The 24,481-nt window shown below is 47.7% G+C and overlaps 1 protein-coding gene across 3 annotated transcripts in view; it reads right to left on the reverse strand.

Moving 5' to 3' along the window:
• Positions 1-24,481, reverse strand: part of FYN (FYN proto-oncogene, Src family tyrosine kinase) — a 225,425-nt gene that overhangs the window by 54,129 nt on the left and 146,815 nt on the right. For all 3 annotated transcript variants that reach the window (XM_047762886.1, XM_047762887.1, XM_047762885.1), the window contains exons 3-4: positions 4,053-4,310; positions 159-255 (exon numbers count right to left, since the gene is read on the reverse strand). In XM_047762886.1, the coding sequence (XP_047618842.1) occupies positions 159-255; positions 4,053-4,299 (344 nt within the window). In that variant the 5' untranslated portion in view covers positions 4,300-4,310. The remainder of the gene's footprint in view (positions 1-158; positions 256-4,052; positions 4,311-24,481) is intronic.

A 24,481-nucleotide genomic window follows, 5' to 3' on the forward strand; every position in this document is an offset into this window, starting at 1 on the left:
CATTAATTCTCAGCAATTTAAGATTAGATTCGGAAATCTGAAATGCTACGATTAAGTGTCCTAGAATTTCAGAGATCTAATTTTAGTGAGTGCTAACACAAGAACTGTTTCCCACTCTGAGAGGCCGTGCATGCTTTCCTGACCCTCTTCAAACTTACGAGCTGTTCAGTATTTGAAATTTTTCTCCTTTGTGAAAACTCAGGTCATCTTCCGTCCGGGCTTCATAATCATAAAGGGCCACAAACAGCGTCACTCCTGACAAAAGCAAAAGCAAAAGGGGAGAGATTATTACACCAGGGGAAATTAATTCCAAGAAATTAAATCTTTGCTAAAAGCTCCTTTGCCGAATTTACATCTAATCAGCACTGATAACATGAGGCAGTGTTGTAATGAATGTGTGAAACCAGAGTCTCGGGGCTGGGTTTATGCCTTGGTCTTTGCAGGGGAAGCGTATGATCCAACTAAAGCCTGGAGTTGAGGCTTTAGTCTCTGTACACTTGGGTGAGTCCTCGGGAAGAGACAGATGTCAATATCATGGCCACGCCCGAGGGGCAGCAGCCACGTGGTAGTTGAGATTTGCAGAGCTCGGCAGCAATTAGACACCCTTTATCCCACACACGGTCTCTGCGCAGGGGCCCCCATCAGGTCTGGGTAAGATGGACCACTCTTTCCCTTGGCATGACAGGATGTAGGATGTAACAGGAAACTCTTCTGTAGCCTGGGTGCTGAGAAGCCCCTCTCCGTAAACGCTCAGTGCAGTCAGAGGAGTCTTGCCGTTGCACCTGCTCTTGCCTTGGGTCTCTCTCTCTCTTTCCACCTTGAACGTGCCCCTCCTCGTGCTGAATCTCAGTCCTTGCCCTTCCTCAGACCTGCCCTGTGACTTCTCATCTGTCGGATGCCTCATAGAGGCCGGTCCTGCTGCGCAGAGGTTTGCTATCAACTGTGAGGAATATCCAGTGCCCCGCCTGGCCTAGGACTTGCTCCGTGTCATCGGCGGAATTCTAAGACAGCCCTTGGTGACATCCACCTCCCAGGATCCCTTCACTCAAGTGTGGGCTGAACACGGTAATTTACCTCTAACCAAGAGAACGTGGCACAGGTGACGGGATGTCCTGCAAGGGATAGGCTTCCACTATCTCTTCTGCACTGCTGCTTGGGCTTGATCACACTGATGAAGCAAACTGCCAGGCCGGCCAGGCCCACACGACAAAGAACTCAGGGTGGCCTCTGGCCAGCAGCCAATGAGGAGCTGAGTCCTGCCAACACCCCATGAACCTGGCAGCGGATCCTTCTCAGAGGAACAGTGAGAGGACTGCAGCCTGGCCAATGCACCTTGACTGCGGCCTGGAAGAGCTTCTGAAACAGAGGACCCTGCCGAGTCATCCCTGGACCTCAGACCCACACGAATGGCAGGGTAACAGATGTGTTTTCCTTTTGAAGCTGCTACGCTTTGTGGTTGTTTGTTGTGCAGCCATTGATAACGAATACACCCCATTTTTCTACGTTCTGGCTTCTCACTTTGATCTCCCTGCACCCCGAAGTGCCTCATGTGGCTGAAGAACACCTGCTGTGGGTTCTGCTCTTCATCAAGCTCCCGTTCTGCTACGTTGGGAGCTCCAAGGGAACGGATGTGTCCAGGGACTGTTCCAGACCTGGAGGGGGAGGCAGGGCTTGCGCCTCCCAACCCCAAGTGGGCCTTCCTGTGGAGGGCTGGCACGTGGAAGGTCTGACCGTGCAGGGCGGCAGGGCTTGTTTGACAAAAATGCAAAACCTTTCAGAGATTTCTTTGAAAGATTAAAAAAGATCCTGGCTGAAAACAGAATGGGAGCCTGTGAGGCCATGCCCATCCTCATGAACACGCTGTGAACAGACACCCTTCAGTTCAGAATCTAAAAACAATTCCAAGCCCCGTGGTGTGGAAGACAAGGGGCATGAGGACAATACCAGCCCTCGCCCACGTCTCCCTGCAGCAGCCAGCAGGTCCTCACTGGGGGTTTTTAATCCTCTAGGGCTGGAGGGGGAGGCAAAGGAGGCTGCAGGGAGACACAGACACTGCTCCTGGCCTTAAAGCACTGAAAGCAGCATGAAGGAGAAAGGCATGCACATGTGTTCAAGCCAAATAACCCAGGCAGAAACATCCACCAGCATTTGGGGGGTCCTGTTTCGGCTTTCACACGTTCTAAGGAATCAGATGCCCTCTTGTACGAACATTGTCCCTGACTGTGTTACAGACCCACGTTCAACCGAGGAGTCCTCTCTAGTGACTTTATGAACAATACCTGCAGACATGGGATTCATGTCGAGCATTTGTGCATGAACGCACAAGGTCAGTGCCTGTGTCAGCAGAATTCGGAGTCTGGCTGGCAAAGCACTTGTTTTCTCCCAACAGGCACAGTGTGGGCTGGGTGCATTTCTGGCTTTTTTCCCCTCCTGCATCCTCCAGAGACAAACGTCCCTAGACTGCCTGGCCGCCTCTTTCTTTCAGCCCTTCAGCCCAGGTGCCTCCCAGGAAGGCTGGAAGGATGAGGAGGAAGGGTGCCCAGCCCTCAGTCACCCTGCCACCCTTCAGGCCTGCTTTATAGGGACAGCTGGACCCACCATAATGCAAGGATGAACATAAACATTTTTTCTCCCAGGCAGTATGTGATGTGCTGGCAGAAGAGAAGTAGTGAAATGCCTGAAGCTGTGGGTCAGGTCCCCTTGACAGAACCACACGGCCCTGTTGGGTGTAGAGGAAGAAAACCATTGCTGAGGACTCAGTAGTGGCAACTCCCCAGCTAAAAAGGCACAATGGGTCGTTATGGAGGACATCTGCTCCCACACAAGCTGAGAGCATAAGGGTTGATGTATATTTTAAAAAACTTTTGTAATAAATACACCAATTTTGGAACAAATAATGTCAAACATCTAGTTACCATGGTTCACATACTGGGAGAGGATCTGGAAGACTAAGGATGCATGAGATAACTTACAAATATTTCAGAAAACATATGTCTGAGAACACATGCCAGAGAGTTTCCAAAGTATTAGCTAAGTCAGCAAATGCACATGGCAGTGAAACACAGCCTTGGGAGAGAGAAGGAAATTTTAAAAGGAAAAAGAGAGAGAGACAGAAGATCCCTTAAGGATACATTAGATTTGATTTTAAAATACAAAAGATACATGAAAAATGGGGCTGATAAAGTCAGTCATGTGGAAGATGATGGGAAGAGCAGAGAACCCATGAAGGTGAACAGCCGAAGGACAACATGGCCAAATGGCCCCATGACTCTGGAGGGATGGGCAGGCTGGGAGTTAGGAAGCGGAGAGGCAGAGCACCACCCTGAAATGCTCTGAACGGGATGGGGGGTGGGGGTGGGATTCAGGGAAGAAGTGCATTTGTCTGGAGAACTCAGAACATCCACGCTCAGATCCAGTCCCAGGACCTCTGATTCCAAAGCCCTGGGGTTGGGACTCAGGCATCTGCATTTTGGAAAAGCCACTCAGTTATTTGGAGGCAGCCAGCCAAGGCGCACCACCACTGGCCTCAAGGGCCTCAGCAGCAGGTTTTCTCCCGTAACCTTGCAGGATCTCAGAGGGCAGCAACTGGGGGCCCCCACACTACTGTTGCCAGGATCAAGATTTGTACACTGAGCTCTGGCTTTTTTGGGTGGAGGGTTAGATTTTTTCTTTTTTATTAGCGTATAGTTGATTTACACTGTTGCGTCAATTGTTGCTATACAGCAAAGTGACTCAGTCATATATATACACAGACACTCTTTTTTCACGTTATCTTCCATCACGGTCTATCCTAGGAGACTGGATAGAGTTCCCTGTGCTGTACAGCAGGACCTCATTGCTTATCCATTCTAAATGTAATCCTTTGCATCGACCAACCCCAAACTCCCTGTCCATCCCACTTTCTCCCCCTTTCCCCTTGGCTCTGGCTTTTTTAACAGCCCCTTATCTGGCAGAGGCTGGAGAATGACTGAAAACGTAAAACATTGAGTCCCTCATCAAAGGAGCACAAATGTTCAACCGCCAGAAGACTTAAGGGGCAGCTGGGTTCTGACCTGTTCCTCCTCTCGTACGCAAGGTCCCAGTGTGAGACGAAGAGCTCACGCCCCCGAAGACGGTGAGTCCTTGGCCCCCGGCTGCGTGGAAGTTGTTGTAGTTTGGGATGGAGGTCACGCCGAAGCTGGGGTAGTGCTGAGGAGTGGGGTCTGTGCCATAGCGGAAGCCGGAGCTCTGGTTCAGGCTGCCATCCCGCTCCTCCGTCAGTTTTGTTGCTTCTTTATCCTTACATTGCACACAGCCCATTATCTAAATTCCTGGTGAAAACAAACAAAAAAGACCCCATGAACCTGGACGCTCCCTCTTGGCTGGGTTGCTTGATGATTAAAGAGGAATCATTTACACAGCTCACCGTTGGGTATTTCAGACCTAGAGCAGCATGAAAAGCAGTGGCAAGGGTTGAGGGTCGGAAGCAATCTCGGTGCCCTGGACAATCAGTCATTCCCCACAGGCTCCCAGTGATGGGATCAGCCATGTTCACAGAGCAGCATCTTTCCTCGGAGGTCTGCACCCTTACTTACAATTCTGGAATGTCACACATCTGCCTAAAGACAGTCCACTCATTAGTCCTTAATAACTAACCTATTACGCTTTTCTCTAGTCATTTTAAAAAATAGTGTTTGCTCTCAAAACCGAGCCTATGCCATAGGCTCAGTGCCTCCTGCACCTGGCAAAGGAAATCTAAAGAAGAGGGTCCAGGAGTACTGGGAAAGCTGGAATACGGCCCCTCAACAGCTCACTGCCCTGCATCCATGGAGACTCATTCTTCAGGCACACGTTTGATAAATTTTAAGCAATCAGATGATGATACGTATCACTGAAGAAATAACTGCTGGATGAAGAAATAACAACTGGCAGAAACTAAGAGGTCTGAGTATGTGTGCAGGCTGTCATGATAGCCTAGAGTAACAAAATCATTTAAACCTGCTAATTAATTTTCCTAATTTCCATTAGCTTTTGACATCTTTCAGAAACATTAAAAAAAAATCTTTCTCATGTTCTAGAATTAGTGGTGAATTAAAACTTGAGTCACTGTCACCCCACCCTCCTTGAGACCAAATCTACGTGTTTTGCGCCCATCTCAGTAAATGGGGCACCACCAATGGCCCATGCGTTCAAGTCAGAATCCTAAAAAGTGTCCTTACTGGCTCCTCTTTGTTGACGTCTGACTCTTCCTGTCTCACACTTTATTATCCAAACATGCCGAACTTCTCAACTCTTCAAAGGTCTATTCTTCCCACCAGACTTTAGTCCTCAGGATGTGGCTTTGAACACATTCCCCGCTTTGATATACAATATCCCTCATATCTTGGTCTAGACACTGCTTTCTCTACAAAGCCCCTGCCATCCCCCAGGCTGGGGTGGAGCCCTTCCTAGGTGCTCCCACAGCATCTTGAGTTCCCTTATTACAGCACCTATCTCGCCATGTTGAAACATGGCGGGTTCACTTGTCTTATTGCCCAATAGACTGGGAGCTCTGGGAAAGCAGGGCCCAGTCCATTTTTTGTCATAGGTATATTGCTGGTGCCTGGTACACAGTAGGTGCTTAAAAAAAGAGCACGCAACTAAGTGAAGATTCCCTAATGTACTGTTTTTCTTTCACCTTTTCTTTCTCTCTGCGTCAAGGCCAACCCTTCTTCCAGGAGCTGTTTATCGGCAGTATGCCCTGTGTTTTTGAATCTATCGGTATGTGTGAGAAGTGAAGAAGATTCAAAAATAGAAGGTAAGTTGGTTAAATGATCCCACTTTGGAATACAATACCCTGTAAGACCCTGTCAAGCTGACAGTGGGGAAAGAGAACATGCAATGACTGTCCCTGCCAAAACTCTAAAAAGTGGCCCACTGGGGACCAAAGAACCAACTAAGAAACACATGACATCATGTATAATTACTCGTACTCACTGGGGAAGGCACAGCTGGTGCACGATGGGAAAGGACTTGAGGTAGTGGAGGGGAATGAAAGAGCCAGTTTTTCTATCATACCTTGCCAACCAAAATGGGGGTGCCACATCAGATATGGAGACTCTCGGGGGCGCTATTCTGAGCACTGCTCACTGGGGTCACAGAAGCCCACGTTTACTGCATGTTTCAATAAATACTTATTGAATTACATGTTAGTTCCTAAGGATGGAAACGTCTGGAATTGAGCCGCGTGCTGCTTGAGCTGAGCTCACCAAAGCTGGAACACATTTATGTGTAAGTCATTCCAGATTAATTTACAGTGTACTGTGTCTGACTTGCTCTCTAGTTTATGGTAAATGGATACAATTTTAACAAGTTTCCAATAGGAAATGCAAAATATCTCCAAGGCATGACTGGAGGAGTTGCATCATTTGCTGTTGGGATTGCTTCATAAGACTCGCTTTATATTAACTCTTTCCTGGTGAAAAGTTGCCCTCAAGCTCCTTCAAAGGCCAACAGAAGATACTGCTTGTCTCAGGTGCTTTTTTCAGGGATTGCACTGACCTGCTGTAATCAGGGGTCATGAGACCTGAATCACAGAATCATATCATTTATGGGTCTCAGCTGGGGGTGACTTGGCTGCCCCTCCCACCAAGGGACATACTGATTGTCACAGCTTGAGGGTAAGGGGTACTGTTGGCATCAGTGGAAACAGACCAAGGAAGCTGCTAAACATCCTAAGCTGAACAGAACAGCCTCTAACAACGAAGAACTACCTAGCCCCAAATGTGGGTGGGTCAAGGTTGAGAAATCTAGATTTAAGAAGAGGAAAGAATTTATAGTTTAGAAACAGGATAGGCACTGTTACTCTTATATGTATATGACTGACATGCAATCCGGAATGCCTTCCTTGAAGAATAGGCAGGCAAGGTAGAAAAAGGCAATTTTAAAAACGGACATAAAATACTCTAGAAGTTAGTTCCTTGTGATAGAGAAAAGAAACTAAACCCAATGAGAACTCTCATTACAGACTACTCTTTCAACTCCATCAAAATAAACCCTACATCAGAAACCTACTGAAAATAGGATCCCCCATCTAACCAAACCACGAAAAAAATCGTTCAAGATCTACTTTAAAAAGTATGACCACTGTAATAAATGTCTATCAGCTTGTATATAATCCTATGAAATAATGGAAGGAAAGAAATAGTAAGCTCTTTGGAGGCAGGGATTATTTTTCTTTTGTTTCATGATTGCATCTCTAGTGTCAAAACAGTGCCTGGAACATAGCAGGAGCACAATAAATATTTGTTAAATGATTAAATGCAAAAAACCCTCTCAAACTCCATCAGAAGCATTTTGGAGAAAACAATTCTCTTTTATAGAAGGGAGAGCTCCGTTACTACTTCATGTGTTTGCAGTTTTGAGTAAGGAAATGTTGTGTACAGATCTTGCTTACTTTCTTCCCTTCATTGACAAACATGAAGAAAATGAAATACATCATTAAATATGGGCTCAAGGCATTAAAAGTTAATCACAATGAAAATATTTGTGTAAGAACCTGTGGTCTCATTCCTCCCACTTGAGGGGTCAGACTAACCATTTCCTGATGAGAGAGTCAGAAGACGCTATACGAATTGTACTTAATGTGATTTCAGGCTCCTTGCCATGAAGCAAAATTCTGAGCATCTAATTTAAAATGAAAACATCCTTTGTTACATACAGTTCTGGCCAATGCTGTGGGCCCATCAGGAACAGACAATGAACGAATGAATATACTTGATAAAGACCCACGGGCCATTGGGAAATGGCAGATAATGTCGCTGGAGAGTGGGGCCCTGGAGTTACTCTGATCAGTAAATCGTACATCATGAACTCATGACCACTATTCTCTGCAACATCATGACATCACAACCACTGTTCTCTGAATGTGGCTGTGCCTAGAAAAACTGATGCATAGCACTTTGGCCTGGAGGATCCTGTGCCCGTGGTCAGGATATGTGGATCATAGCTGTGAAGCCCCCTGTTCTCCAGTCCTTCTGCAAAAGGAGGGGCTCTGTTTCGACTACACAAGTAAAATCTGATTTACTTAAAATTTCCTTAGTCCTGTGGTTTTCCTCATTTGTGCCACAACAGCGTTAAACAAGTTGGGCAAACGCTGCTAAAGAGAAAAGCTCAGGGATTGCCACACCCTGCTCCCGTGGGAATGGCGGATGTCATCAATCCATCGCAGCACTTTGTCAGAATCCTTCCTCACCTAGCCCTCGAGGGGGACCGGAGCTGACATGCAGGATGGACTCTGTCTGTCACTCTGGACATTGGTTACTCTGATCCAGAAGGAGTCTGGCTGATCACACATCCCTTCACTGATGCCACGGTCGGGTCTGCTAGGTGCACATTAAACACCGATCCGCTCACACTTCCTCACGTGCCAGGGAGTAAGGCAACACCTCATGCCCAGGTTAGAACAGCACAGGACTTGTGAGATGTCAGGTGTGTGCGAGAGCTGGGGACCGGAAAAGGAAGAAGGCCCCTGGAAGTCTTCTGCAGAAGCAAATTACTTTCTCTTGAGACACATAAACGGGATTCCAAGAGGAGGAAGGAGAACCAGAGAACAAATAGCTTTAATTTCAGCCATGTAAGCACTTTTGCCTCAGAAATCAACCTAGGAGGGGTGGAAAGGTGAAAAGCCCTCAGGTGTGAGTGGCATCCTTTTCCCGACAGCCCAGACTCCGGAGGGTGACAGCAAAGCCACACCGGCCTGTGCTGTGATGTGGCGTGTCTCTTGGGGCTCTCACTGACTGTCCCTTTAGCTGGTCTCTGCTTTACCTGGGCAGGTATCATAATGAAGGTACAAACGAGAAAGGGAACTGAACTAATAAGGACCTAGAAACCAAACTCCAGGAACTGGGAAGGGACAGGTGGAAATGTGTTGAAAGCTAAACTGTAGATCGACTGCACAGCTTCATGCATTTTTCTGAGAGAAAAGCCAAAGCTGGCAGTTTAAGGAGCAAACACCATTTTCCAGTCAACTGTACTAGCGTGAGGCAGAGGATTAGGATGGGACAGAGGCAGGTCAGAAATGGGATGGTGACAGGACAGAAGTCATGGCAGGGGACTCTCGATCCTTGTAAAACGAGAAACACCCCCAAGAATCAACCTGAGGTGTTTTGCTACTTTCTCAGTGAGGAAAACGAATCCCTTGCAAGTCTAGGAAAGGCTTTCCTTAGTTTCCCCCATGGATCAGCTGGAAGAGGACATGGAGACACAGAGGGCCTCATCAGTGGCAATGGTAGCTGGACCACAGCGCTTGTCACACCAACGTCCCAGCATTTTCAGTCCTTTACAATGCGGCTTTCCTCTTTGTGGGACACTGGGTCCTATACACCCTGCAGGAATGTAGGCAGGGCTGTCTTCTGAGGCCAGCCTGGGGCCGAGGGGTCAGGGATGACTGGGGAGGCTGCAGAGAAAGCAGGACCAGGCTGGACCCTCTCTGATGCCCAGGCACTCCTCACTGTCCTGAAGCAGGGAAAGGGTCATGGCTGGGATGGCGCTGCGGAGATGTAGATTCTTGGAGCCTGAACTGCACGTAGCATGGGTGCTGGGTCCAGCCGCTGGCCCAGCCCAGCTATGGAAAAAGGGCACACAGGTCTCTGCCAATGAGGGCAGATCTTCTCTTTGCTGCCAACTGGAAGGGAGGCATTAAAGCACCCGCCTTGTTGAAAAGGTGGTGTGGGAGGCAGAACTCTAAGGTGTGTAAGCTCTGGATAATCCTGGGGACTTGTAGATGATGGTACCATCACTCCCATGATTTGACTGTTTTATTTGGCACAGATGACTTTTGGCGGGGTGGGGGGCACACTCGCAGCACTGGAGGTTCCCAGGCTAGGGGTTGAATGGAGCTGCCTACAGCTGCCAGCCTACACCACAGCCATAGCAACACTAGATCCTAGCTGTGTCTTCGACCTACACAGCTCATGGCAATGCTGGATCCCCGACCCACTGAGCAAGGCCAGGGATCAAACCCAGGTCCTTATGGATCCTAGTTGGGTTCTTAGTCCGCTGAGGCAAAGGGGAACTCCTTTGGCACAGATGACTTGAATGAAGAGGAGTATCCCAGACAGACCTGACCTTTTAGGTGAGCCCTTAAAAGAGCTCCTTCTGGAGAAGCAGATTCAAAATGTGAGAGGAATTCCATGGGAGGGACACTGCCCACTGCTGGCTTTGAAGACAGAGGGGGCTCTGTGGCCAGGAATATGGGTGGCCTATAGGCGCTGAGAACAGTCCCCAGATGACAGACAGCAAAGAAACGGGAACCTCAGTTCTACAACCACAAGGAACAGAACTGGGTCAAGAAGCTGAAGAAACCTGAAAATGAATCCTTCCTCAGTAAGGCTTCCAGATGAGAATGCTGTCGGCCAGCACACTGAGTCTGGCCTTGTGAGCAGAGAGCCCAGCCACACGGAGCCTGGCCTTGGGACACAGAACTGTGAGCTAATAAATGGGTGCTGTTTAAGCTGCTCAGTTTGTCCTAATTTGCTACACAGCCAAAGAGCATGAACACGTGTTTTGGTGGGATGGTGCACCATGGAGGTTCAGGCTCCAATCTCAGCAGTAATGGCCACTAGCACGCAAAGGCCGGGGGCTGTGCTCTGCACTAGATTGTGTTGTTTCTCCAGATTCTTGTTACAACCCCAAGAGGTGAGACTGCTCTTTTCCCTCGCTTTGCAGCAGAGGAGCAGAGAGGTTTGGGAAATCATCCACAGCTCAGCGAGGGGTGAAGATGGGATGTGAGGCCAGGCAGATTGAGTCCCTGGCCAGTACATGGAGCCTCTACACCCGCACTGCCTCCTGCCCATGGAATCCTGGCCAGTCCACACAAGGGAGTGGGCGCCAGGGTAGGGGGCACGGAGGGAGAGACCTGTGGGGAAGGCCGCTGGCTGCACAGAGGCCAATCTCATGTGTGTGACCAGTGGAGGCCCTGAGTTCAGGGACTGGCCCCAATCCCCTCCATTCAATCCCCCCGCCCTGAGCCAGGGGCTCTGCAGGGGCGTGGGGACCACACCAGGTGTGGGGAGTCTCCAGCTCCCTTGATGTGGTTTGGCACCTTAATGAATGTTTTCGCCAATGACGTTAAAGCAGCCCTTAGTTTCCTGATATTTCCTAGATGGGACAGGAAGGCATCCTTGGCACAAAGGAGTCAGCACTGGGCTCCTTGGTGCAGAGTGAGCTTTCCCGCCACATTAAAAACACGCTGTGCTTTATATCACACACACTTCCAGGAACACATTCACTATATAAACTGAGCTATACACGTCAGGCGTCCTCCAGGCACAAAACAACAGATTTCTACTCTATGTGGAGCCCGGAGAGGGAGAGTCCAGCCCCCGCCTCATCAAATCCACATGATAAAAAGCTACTCCTAAGGGCTGAGACTCATGTAAAAGCAGGAGTACCTGCAACGCAGACACACGCAGACACCACAAGCAGCGGTGGGAGAACGCAGCCTGTTTACAACTCACGTGAAAGCTTTGTTTCAGGAATCCTAACAGGTGGATTTGGACTGACTGGATCGTTTACAGAGCCTTGTGAGGAAGGTGGGTTTGTTCCATGTTGCAAGGTAAGGGAACCAAACTAATATCAATCACTCACTCTTAAAGTGTCGCATTACTTTGAGAAAAAGCCACATTCCTGGCACCGAGAATATTTTTGGCTTCCCCACGCTGGCTTGTCCTGTTCAAATGACCTCCAGACTGCGAGGCAGCAGCTCACACGCTGCCAGGACGTTCCCTTCTCTCTGTATAACCTTCCCCAACACCTGGGGACCCATAAGCATTTCATAAAGAAATGGAAGTGTCAGACCCCAGCGCTGAGATTTAACACTGCAGTCAACCAAAGGCTGGAGCCGTTCCCAAACTCATGTGGACAAACGAGGGTTGTTTTCTTTTTTTTGCATTTTTTTTTTCTAGGGCCACATGCGCGGCACATGGAGGCTCCCAGGCTAGGGCTCAAATGGGAGCTACAGCTGCCAACCTATGGCACAGCAACATCAGATCCAAGCTGCATCCGCAAACTACACCACAGATCATGGCAATGCTGGATCCCTAACCCACTGAGCAAGGCCAGGGATCGAATCCACAACCCTATGGTTCCCAGTAGGATTTGTTTCCACGGTACCACGTTGGATGACAAGTGAGGTTTCAATACCAAGCCACAGAACAGCTCCAAAAGGCACAAAGAACATTTTCTTCTTACATTCACCTTGTACATTCTTACATTCTTACATTCACCTTCTTACATTCACTCTTGTCAGGGTTAAGGCAAGAGTGAAACAGTGATAAGGAAAAAGATATATTTTAACTGCCTTTGCCAAAGAGTTCAGAAAGAATTAGAGCACAGATTATAAAGCTCTTCAGGCCTCCCCCTGCCCCTTTTGGAGCATAGCAATGTTCCTTGGGGTCAGTATTTTAAAATTTTATATGATTTTCTAGACAGGGAATTCACATACCACAAAATCACCCTTTTAATAAAGCGTACGTTTGGCGGTTTTTAATATATTTGCAAGGGAAATGTTCTAATTCCAGAACATTTTCATCTTTCCCAAAAGAAACTGTTGCCATGAAGCAATGAGTTCCCATCTTATTCTCAGCCCGGGCCCTGGCACACAGGAATCTATCTATGTCTCTATGGATTTGCCTGTTCTGAATATTTCACATCAATGAAATCATACAATAGGCAACTTTTGTACTGGCTTCTTTTGCTTGGCATGACATTTTCAAGATTCACTCAGTTTGTGACATGACTTAGTACCTCACTCCTTTTCATGGCTGAAAAGTATTCCGTTGTAGGAACTTATCAGTTATTGTTCACCAATCATCAGCTGACAGACGTGTGGGTTGTCTCCACTTTTTGGCTCTTATGGATCACGCTGCTGTAAACATTCACGTATGACCTTTTGTGTAGACATATGGTTTCAATTCTCTTGGGTGAACAGTTTAATATATAAGGAATTTATATAGATAAGAAAACCCTCGAGATTAGGTAAATGGAAAAACATGTGAATTAGCAATTCGAAGAAAGTAAAAAACAACTTGTGAAATACATTTCCCTTCAGTGGTAATCAAAGAAACTCATTTTAGATTAGTGAGATACTTTCACTTCTAAATTAACAAAGTTCAAAAGAGATGCTTGCCCAATAGCCAAGAAAGTCCTGGGAGACAAATATTCTCACATATTGCTGATAGGAGACCAGAAGTTAGCATATAACTTCTTTGTAAACCAATTTGGCAATAGTATCAAAAACCCTTAAAAATGGGCCTGTTTTTGACTGTTTTTTTTTTAAAAATGACACACGAAGAGGTCCTATGAAGCGTTATTTGTAATTTGAAAAATTATAAAATGTGCTAATTCTTTAAAAACTGAGAATTCATCACTTTTTAAAATGAGAATAAATCAGCTTTACTTGTTAATAAGAAAGCATTTTAATCTTATCAATTACTGACTTGATTGTATATGAGCTGATAACAACCATACAATGATGAAGGATGCGCTGTGAACTGAAATATTAAGAGAGGGAGTGAGAGCGATTGCTTCCAAAGCCCGTTTAGAGGCAATCTCTCCTTCTGGAAGGTGTGAAAGGTACTAAAAGACAGAGAGACTTCACTGTCGTGTTTTCATCACATCTGTGCTGGGTAGTGGGCAGTGAAGGCAGTGCTGAGAGTGGGTGGTGAATGCACAGAAAACCTCCACAGACATCTAATTAGGGGCAAAGCTATGATCAACTACAATCAACTCAGAGGACCGTGTAGGTGGCAAGTGGCAGAATCTGGGATAGAAGAACCAGGAGTGGGGTGGCTGGCTAAGTGGGTTCTTGAGAACCCACTGAGCTCCTAGGTACCTGGGGAAACCCAGTAAACTCAGGATGAGAGTGTTTGTTCAAGTCACCCTTGAAACCCAACCACGGAGGCTGAGGTTATGAGGGTCTGCAGGCCCCTCTGTGAGCAACGGCTGAAGAGCCCACACGGGCAGGGCTCGAAGGTGGTGAGAGGATGAAGCAAAGCACTGTTGTTCACTGGACGCCTGCTGCAGGCAAAGGGACTTGCTCAGGGCACTGGGCAGAAACAATCTGTATTTTGCTCTCACTTTTCCTCTTGTTCCTTCCCCCTCTCCTGGTGGGAGTTCAGCTTGGCCTATTGATGCTTTGACTTTTGAGCCAATGATCCCTAGAATCTGGGGCAAGCCAAGCAGGGCACGGAACAGTAACCAAAGCTGGTTAATTCGACCTCAAGTTTTGCAGAAACACCAAAGATCCAACAAAGACGTTTCTTCCTAATGTTGATATTTAAGGTCAAGCCTCTCTCCACTCCCTTTGGTTTTGTTCTATATAAACCACCACAGGAAAACACAAATAAAAACAAAAATGGGGGCTTCTATTCATGAACCAGCAAAGAGAAACAGGAAAATCAGCATCGCTTCTGGGCCACAGCGGTAGAGATTGGCTTTCTGGGCTAAAGTGGCGGAGGGCCCAAGGGTCAGGCTGTCACGTGGCAGAGCCACAAGAAAACACATTAGCACAAAGTGGCTGTTTGAACAGGCGTCATCAATGCCCCCTCCCCACCAATGTGGAGAATGAAAGCCAAGGGGGTTCACTCTCCAAGGCCAGACAAAACCCAGCTTTGCCAATCTTTCCAGTCTCTAAGGAGCTTCCTCGCCAGATGACTCTGCAAATGCAGCCTCCTCCTTTCAAAACACAGTGAATTCTTTTTCCCTTTAATTTGTCAGTTCCGCCAAGAAGCTCTATTCCTTTAAAGAAACAGAATGGACTTTGCCTAGGAATATTTTACTTTCCCTTTTGCCCTGGAGCTCATGTTTGTGTGGCCTATTTCTCCCTTTTCCACTGATTACTTATCTGGCTATGAAGTCAGAGCCCATCAAAATCTACTGCCCCGAGAATCTGGTGGTGGGGCCACTTGTATTGTGTTTTTGGAACTGAGGCCGACACCTTTTCTTTGAAGAAGGACATGAAGCCGGGTCCCTCCTCCTCTGGATCTTTATTTTGGCACATTCTCAAGATGCAAGACATCAGCAACACCAGCAGCCATGACTTTTGGGTCCCTTGCACTGGTTTAGAATTTCAAACCTTCTCAGAAGCTGTTTTGGTGTGAATGCCGATAGAAGAGCTGTCAGAAAACAGACCCCTCTCTAATTCCACAGCCTCTACTGGGACAAGGAACAACAGTGACAGTGATGATGGTGACAAAGGGAGGAGAGGGGCCACTGACCGGAGGCTGCCTCCTCCTGCCACTTCCTTGTCTAAGGAAATGAGGTCAGTCTGCCCTTCCGTGACATTACCTCCCTTGACCCTGGTGAGCCCCAGGCTGGTTGATGATGTGGTACCTGCTTCCACAAAACTTTCGCAAAAGGTCTCACTCGTGAACACAAGTGCCAACACAGACACAAGGAAATTAAAGGAGGGAGTTAGTAAGTAGGAGGGGGAGAACACAGAATCCACTGGAGGCAGTCAGTGATGCTTCCCCAGCAGCTGTAACAACAGTATCTGGGATGACAAATGGTGGCCACTTTGTGTGGGAGGAATGCGTGTTATGTGGACCAGACTACTCACTGATGACCTACTTGGCAGATGAGATCCAGTCAGAGGTCTGTTAACAGATCCAAAAAGGGAAGACTTGGTTTCTATACCAGCATACATTTATAAACACATATACAATTTACGGTAAAGCAAGTCAATAGTGACTTCTTACTGGGTGTATGTATGAGGCAGAGGACGATGATTTTTTTCAGAGTGCTGTCTTGTAGAGGAATTGAACTTGAGGGTATCTCCTTAATGAGGACAGCACAGCAGTTTATCTTCCCTTTTTCCAAGAGCTTGCAGGATTCTGGCATCAGATAGGGTCACCCTTGGCCTGAAGGGAAGAGGCCCAAATCCACCTCACTGAAGATGAGAGAGTAGTGAGAGGATAAAAGCTGCTGAGGGGAGGGGCAGACGCTAGCGGTCCCACCAACTTCACCCTGATTCTCCCACAATAATAGAGTTTGAGGTCTATGGCTACGTAGCTGAACATTACTGTTTTCAGACTCCCTTGCAACTAGGTGTGGACACGTCACTGTATTCTGGCCAACTGGTTGTGAGTGGATGTGATACATCTGACTCTTGCATCCCTCAAAAGAGTGGGCTGCCCTTCATTCTCTCTCCCACTTCCTATGGGCTGGAAAGTAGATGTGGTACCTGTAAACTGGCATCGACCAGGCAGAGGAGGGCAGCCCACCAGGGATGGCAGAGCAGTAGGAACCTGGGCCCCGGATGGCCTTGTAGGGCACAGCGTCAACCACCTTAAAGCTCTGATCTCTGACTACGACATGAGAGAGGCATATGAACACTTATCCTGTGGGAACCCCTATTTTTCTAGGGGAAGCGAGATGGGTGATGGGGTCTTTTTGTTATAAGAGGTGGCCTGTACCCCAACACAGGGAGGCCGTAACTCCAACATGGAGCTTTAGGGAGGCTCTGCTGGCCACCTGTTCTTTTTCCCTTTTCCACCTCTAGAACCAATAAGAGCTTCCAATCTCCTTTGATACTAACAGTTAAACTTGGATTAAGGCAAGTTCATAGCATAACAACCACAATGAATTGTAACAATAGCTACTATTTACTGAGAATTTATTTTCTGCTTGGCAGTTCACATACGGTATTTCATTTAATCCTCAGAACAACTTTGAAAGGATGCTTCACAGTTCAGGAGCCTTGGACTCATAGAATTTAAGTAACTTGTCCAGGGTTACCTAGCCAGAATGACCTGGCTCTGACGACCCCAGGCTGCCTTTTAAGAAGCATGCTGTGCTCTTCACTAAATGACAGGTTTAATGATGGGAGCGTTTTACTGATGTGATAGGAGCCGGGCACTGCTATGTTGTACAGCTTTTATCTTATTTTTGCACTATGGTTAAAGTGCTCTTTAAGCGCTTTTTTCTTGGAGTGATCTAGCTTAGGACTGGCTCCTGAGCCTTCTGGACTCTTAGTTCTGCGGCATCAGGCACCTGGTTTAGGGAAGGTCTGGAAGCAGTGGCATCGCTTGGGACAAGGCGGCTGGGTAGCCATGTAGTCTGCAGCATGTCACGCCAACACTGTGCAGCCCAGTTTCCTCATCAGTTGAGCAACGGGCTTTGACAAGGAGCTGTCAGGGTTCACATCAAGCCTAACATTCCTGAAGGAGCCCAGGGCCCCTCTGCACACACTGAGGCAGAACTGAGTCCCCAGACAGGCACAGCATAGCTCTCCCACTCTCCATAGCCCTAGACTGAACTTTATCAATCATGAGCACTCCAAGAATGACCTCACCACACGGTCAGATTTGGCTACAAATGCTTGGATGTTCCCCTGCCATGGCCAGAGCCTGCAGAAGCATATTACAAGAGTTTTACTGATGTGGTAAGAGTGGGGCATTGCTATGTCCTATAACTTTTTGTGTGTGTGTCTTTTTAGGGCTGAACCCTTGGTGTATGGAGGATCCCAGGCTAAGGGTCTAATGGAGCTGCAGCTGCCAGCTTATACCACAGCCATAGCAACATGGGATCACAGCTGCTTCTGCAACCTATACCACAGCTCAAGGCAACGCAGATTCTTAACCCACTGAGTGAAGCCAGGGATCGAACCTGCATCCTCATGGATGCTAGTCAAGATTCATTTCCGATGAGCCGTGATGGGAACTCCCCTACAGTTTTTATTTCATTTTTTTGCATGACGGCTTAAAGTGCTCTCTCCAACTATGGTTTGCAGGAGACCTGATTATGTCCTCCACTTCCCTTTTTGGCTAAAACAAAGAATAACTTTTGATCTGGCTCAACCAGCTCAGGCACTCATGACACACTTTGGTCTTGACCCAGCCCCTCCCTGGCCACATGGTTCCATTTCTCTCTGGCTCTACCCTAGGGTTGCTAGATACAGCTGTTCTCCTGAGCTGCTGGAGATGAAGTTAAGAAGACAACAAAAACAAGGACAGAACTTCTCCCATCCTTCCAAACAAAAGTTACTCAGACATCACCATAGTAACAAATCACCAGTTTTCAACTGCTTCATTTCCCTTACATTCTTGTCTCTCTGCACGTATCTTTTTATTTACACTCGGCCCTCCCTGCAGCCTTTGTTCCGCAAACACATTCTCATCCTCTCTACGTGACAGGCACTGTGCAAAGGGCTGTGGATATAAAGTCAAATAAACAAGGCCTCTGCCTTTGAGGAGCTCATAGAGATTTAGGAGGAAGACAAGCAAGTGAAGGAATAGACTCGGGTTGGGGAGAGGGTGCAAGGGAGCCTACTGTCATCCAGGTTGGCGGCTGTGAGGGTGACTGGACATTGACCCAGGTGAGGTGGGAGTGAGCAGCCCAGGAGACCACACAGGTGCTAAGGCAGAGCTCCATGCCCTGGTTTTGTCCCGTATTTACAGAGCATTGAAACATGCCAGGTATGGCAAGGCTCTGGGCTCCAGAGTGAAGAGGCCAGGTTCCTCTTGCTCAAAAGGAGCTTGTGGTTTGATGAAATGGATGTGTGCAGCTCGGAAAGTGGCTGGAAATGAAGCCAGATCATAAACAACCACACGTCCGTTCTACGGACTACTCGGCATGGCGCCTGAGACTCTGCTACGTGCAATAAGCAAATTATCTCCTTTGAGCCATCACCAGTCAGTGAACTGGGTGTTATTATTATTGGCACTATTTTACAGATGGGGGGATAAGCATATGGAGGTCAAGTTATTTGCCCAAGGACTCACGACAAAGGTGAGCTGGATTTTAACCCAGACCTGGCTGAACCTAAGATATGTACTCTTAGCTATGTACTGGCAGGCAAAAGCATTTACACATCATTCAGCTGATACTTATCCAGGTTTAAGTGGGAGTGAAACCGGGTCCGGAGAGATACATACCGAAATGTGGAAAAGAGAAGCATGGGGGAGCCGGACAGCGGTCATGAGTGGGAAGGGATTACACGTGGTGGAAAGAAAAGTGTCTAAGAGGTGACTTCCTCAGCTGGACAAACAGCTCTCCCCAGTCTAGCTACCTATCTAGGCAGAACTCATACCTCACAAGTCATCCTCAATGGTAGCAAAACTGGAGCTTATGTTACATGTGAGAATAAGGATCTGAAACTGTACTTCTGCAGAGGGGGTTTATATGGGGCTATGAGATATTTTCTAGAGAGAAGCCCAGGATCTCTCGGGGCTGCTAGGAATGGGAGGTGAGGCTTGTGGTGCAGCTGTGTATATGGTGGTCTAAAAATGACAACGCAGACGACAGAGCTAGACAGACATCTGCAATTCGGGACACCTGGAGAAAGAGACGACTGCCCGCTGACAAGGGTACGTGACGGCTAATCTCCAGCAATGCCCTCCACTATCCACTAAGGGAGCCTGGAGAAGGAGCTAAGGTTAGGAGCTCAGGGGAGCCCTAGCCCTCTGAATAGGGGCCCACCAAGCTCACAAACATGTGTAGTGTTTGCTCCATCAAGTCAACAAGGACGTCTTGAGTTCCCATTGTGGCATAGTGGAAATGAACCTGACTAGTATCCATGAGGACCAGGTTCGATCCCTGGCATTGCTCAGTGGGTTAAGGATCCGGCATTGCCATAAGCTGTGGTGTAGGTCACAGATGAGGCTCAGATCTGTGTTGCTGAGGCTGTGGTGTAGGCCGGCAGCTGCAGCTCCGATTCAACCCCTAGCCTAGGAACTTCCATATGCTACACTTCGGCCCTAAAAAGTAAGCAAGCAAACAAACAAAAAACAAGGACGTCTTTTTTTTTTTTTTTTTTAAGGACGTCTTTATCATGATGCAGAGGTGGCAGTTATATCCATCTTGCATGGAATTTGAAACACGAACAAATGCTCAGGACTGATGTCAGAAGATGGCTTGTGTTTTAGGCATGACAGCTCTGCTCACATCTACAGGCTCATTGAGGTCAGAGGATGGAAACTCTGCTCTCCCATCAGCTACAGTCACCCAGAAGCAGCTCTGAGCAGCAGCAATCTGGCCCAGGGGCCAAGCAGACCTGGCTTGTCTTCAGTGCTCACACCAAGCTCCTGGGGAGCAGCCTCACAAACTCCAGGTAATGATGACTCGACTCCAGTTCTGGTTCAATACAACTCAGATGGACTCTGCAAGTCACATGGATACCCGCTTGCAACGAACCCAGGCAACAGCCCTGTGTAATTCTTTCTGACAAAGGCTGACCTGACATGCTGATTACAACCCAGGTGAAAGAGGATGGTCCTGTGTATAGCCAGCCTACATACCCATGCCGTTCACTCTTCCACCAGGTTTCAACTTTAATCTGGACACACGTGGCCTGAACGCACTCTCTTCTATACCCCTCCCCAATTTCCTAACTACCGAGCTTCTCTCCTAGGATCTGCATTTTCTACATAGGTTCCATTGCTGAAATTAAAATGTTGCTGAAAAATTAGTGGATCTACGTATCTCTTACAGAATGGACTGGTTATTTATACCAGCTCCTGCCTTCCAAACTCATTAAGCTGTTTGCTTTGTTTTTCTTAACCAAACATATCTCAACTGTTTTAAAACTGTTTCTGTTCTAACATGCTTGCTGGTTAATCCTCCCTGCCATTCTTTATTTGGGGGATGGGGGCACACTCACATCGTGTGACGTTCTTGGGCCAGGGATGCATCTCAAGGCACAGCTGTAGCCAGAGCTACAGCAGTGATAACACTGGATCCTTAACCTGCTGAGCCATGAGGGAACTCCTATTCTTTTAATTTTCTTTTCTGCCTCAAACATTTGACTCTTCATCAGCTTAAAATAATGGCTCAAAAAAACTTTTTTACTTTTGAATCTGCTTCCTCATGGCAAAACAAGGAATTTTATCACTTTTTTGGTACCAGAGCATTTCTGCCTTTTCACTTAGGCCAGGTGACAAAAGCATCTTTCATTTCCAAACCAAACCTAGCCCCCCCCCCCCCCAGGAGTTCCCCTTGTAGCTCAGCAAGTTAAGAACCTGATATAGTCTCTGTGAGGATGTGGGTTCAATCACTGGTCTGCTCAGTGGGTTAAGGGTCTGGCATTGCTGCAAACTGCAGTGTAGGTCACAGATGTGGCTCGGATCCAGTGTTGCCATGGCAGTGGTGTAGCCCTGCAGCTGCAGCTCCGATTTGACCCTTAGCCTGGGAACCTCCATATGCTGCAGGTACAGCTTTAAAAAGAAAAAAAAAACAAAAAAACAAAAAACTCCTCCTTCATTTCTGTACTGTAATTCCAACATAAAGGAGTAATGCTGTTGGAAGAATTTTCAGTCTGCCAATATCAAGTACTGGTGAAAACGAGGGACAGCAGGATCCACATACTTGCTGGTTAAATATAAATTGGCACAACTATTTTGGAAAAACAATTTAATACTATCTAGTGAAGATGAAAATGGAGCTATCTGGTAAGCAGCAATTCCACTCCTAGGCACACAGCCGAGAGAAACAAGCCTATGTGAATGAGGGGTTAGTGTACTCTACAGGTCTGGGAGGCCAAGGAACCTGCATTTTTATAGCTCGCAGGTGAAGGGGGGCCTCACTCCACTGCAAGGGTTTGGGATTGAAGGTTTATATATATATATATTTTCTTTTTAGGGCCACACCTGCAGCATATGGAAGTTCCCAGGCTAGGGATAGAATTAGAGCTATAGCTGCTGGCCTATACCACAGCCACAGCAACTCCAGATCCTTAACCCACTGAATGAGGTCGGAGATTAAATCTGCATCCTCAAGGACACCATGCTGGGTTCTCAACGCACCAAGCCACAGCGGGAACTCCTGAAGATTTATACTGTCAACTCAGCTCTGTCTTTGGAGCTGGGTCCCCAAAGACACATGGTTGTAGCCACAGGAAAGCTCCTGGGGAGGAGTGATGGGGAAGGCACGTCAAGCTTGATGGCTGCTCGACTGGCTGATCCCCAGGCAAAGGCAGCCGGCCTGAGGATCTGGGCAAATTCACTGCTGTTTCCTCCTCCTCTTTCTCCCTCATTCTGGGTGCCTGGCCAGGGTGGGCTTGTGAGGTGCTTGGAGTCAGAGTCATCCTATCATCCTCATCTTCCACAGAGCGCCCCTTAGTGCCCGCCCCAGAGGAGGCTGCTCTGAACATGTGCTCCCTACGGGGAACGAGGAAGCATCTGGGTGATTCAGGAGATAAGGCTGAGGTGTGAGCTCTGGGAAAGAGCCACGGGTGTTCTTTCACACATAGTCGTGTCCTCTCCAAGAATGCCTTTCCACGGGCATCGTGTCTGCGGATCCTTGGTGGACTGGGTCCAGCACAAGGACGATGCCTGGTTAAATCTGGCATTTAATAAACACATTCAAACGATGATGAGTAACAAGTGATGAGACACTGAACCTTTTCTAAAGAAGTGAAGGGAACTTTCTGCCTCTAGGCTGTCTGTTCTCCTGCAGGGAGGCTGTGTGACAGTGGCTCTGTCACCCTCACCTCTGTTCATTTCTCCTCCTGGTGCCAAGAATGGCTTCCCCATCTCTAAAGAACAAGTGAGGAAAGTGCACAGATCAGCCAGAAGGCCTCCCTCTGTTTGTCCTTTCTCGTAATCTTCCTAATTTGAAACTGAAATGTCCCCAGGCCAAAGTCCCGTGTCCCATGTAGCTGTGGTTCTTTGAGATTTAAAGCAACCTTCAGAGAGCTCTACAGAGTCCACCAGGCACCTGAAACCTACCCTGTTGTTGTTATGCACTGAGGGTGGAGGCATTTTGTTTACATTATTAACCTGTAATAATGTGGGGCTCTGAACAGAGGCACATGTGTGGGAGGCGATGATGCTGTGCTGGGAGGAAATCAAGAGGATGAGATGATGCTGATATAATGGGAGCCTGGACCCGGTTTCAGGGAGGCCACATGGAACCCATCTCTGCAGGATGTAGCCTCATTCCCTCAGCCCCACCAGGGTTCTGTCTGCCTGAGCGGCCCTGGTCCCCACTGGAGGCGCCTGCCGCCTGCCTAGCTGCTCCTCTCAGGGGAGGTCCGGGGCAGGCAGTTCATTACTTGGGCATGTGGGAGAGACAGGAGTGACTGTTCTTTGAATGGCTTCAATTCCACCCCTTCAGTTCTGGGTGGGTTCCCTTCATTCCTCTCCTCTTCTGTTCCCCCTCACTTCTCATAACCCCAGGGTGTCAGAAGGGTGGAAAGATTGAGTGGGGGCGGGGAGAGTTTATACTGAGTAGGTGGCTAAAATTATTCTGTTTCCTGCCCCGTAAAAAGGAGATTCTGCCAATTTTTATAAGAATTGACATATTCTACTATCAATTACTGATAGGAAGCTATACTAATCTCTCTCTTTTTTCATTATTATTTTTAGGGCTGTACCAGTGGCACATGGAAGTTCCCAGGCTAGGGGTTGAATCAGAGCTGCAGCTGCTGGCCTACAGCAATGCCAGATCTGAGCCTGTATCTGCGACCTACACCACAGATCATGGCAATGCCGGATCCTTAACTTACTGAGAGAGGCAAGGGATCAAATCTGCATCCTCACAGACAGTATCTCAACTTCTTAACCTGCTCAGCCATGACAGGAACTTGATGCCTGACCATCTCTGATGTAAAGAAAGGAAACACCAATTTCATAGGGTTCACATTGGTAGGTAGCACCTAGACCCTCATTTGGTCACAGAGCAGGTACTCAGGGAACCGTGGACACCACGGACACATGCGTGTGAGGCCTAGAGGTGTGCTGGGGCCTGGGGTTCTCTTAGGGCCACGATTGGCCTTTCTATCCCAGGCACAGATGACATCCACTGATTCCTGGCAGCCCAGGAGATGGACTGCCAGTCTGCCATCACGGGTGACCAGTCACATGGCCAAACTAACCACCATGGGTTAGGGATAACACTGAATGAGATTAACTGAGTAGACAATAAAATGAATTACACTGATAAAAATTAAAAGAAAATAAAGAAGGGAGAAAGCTGAATTTCTGCCTAGCCTTTATTTGGTTTCAACACAAGAAAAATATCTACTAACTAGAGCTTTCAAAAGGAATGACTACACTCATATGCTATGTTTTTTAAATGTTACTTAGGAGGTGGCAATGAGGGTTGTTGATGGTGTAGAGAGAAAAAGGAGCTTTTAGTGTACCTCAGGTTAAAAAGCTCCATCTGAATCACTCCATCAAAGGGCCAATTTCAGGGGTCACCAAAACAAAGGCACTTCAGTTGAACAGCATTTTTGCATGTCATAAGCTAATTTTCACCTAAGTATAATGCATGAGCACAATCTTCTCAGAAGCCCTTCTCTGATAACGCACAGGAGAGAACATGGGTCTGGAGATGAAAAAGGCTATGCTTAGCTCCACCACTTCTTCAGGGCTGAGGGGGGACAGCTCAGAAGCCCCGGCTTTCTGGGCAGTCCTCTCGGCCAGGGCTGCTAGGAAATCACGAAGAGACCAGTGGCTTGGAGCAGCCACATTCTGATTCCTCACAGATCACTTCTGCGGCTCCATGAAGTGTCACTGTTGTCCCC

This window comes from Phacochoerus africanus, chromosome 2, assembly GCF_016906955.1.
Source record: "Phacochoerus africanus isolate WHEZ1 chromosome 2, ROS_Pafr_v1, whole genome shotgun sequence".
Lineage (NCBI taxonomy): Eukaryota > Metazoa > Chordata > Mammalia > Artiodactyla > Suidae > Phacochoerus > Phacochoerus africanus.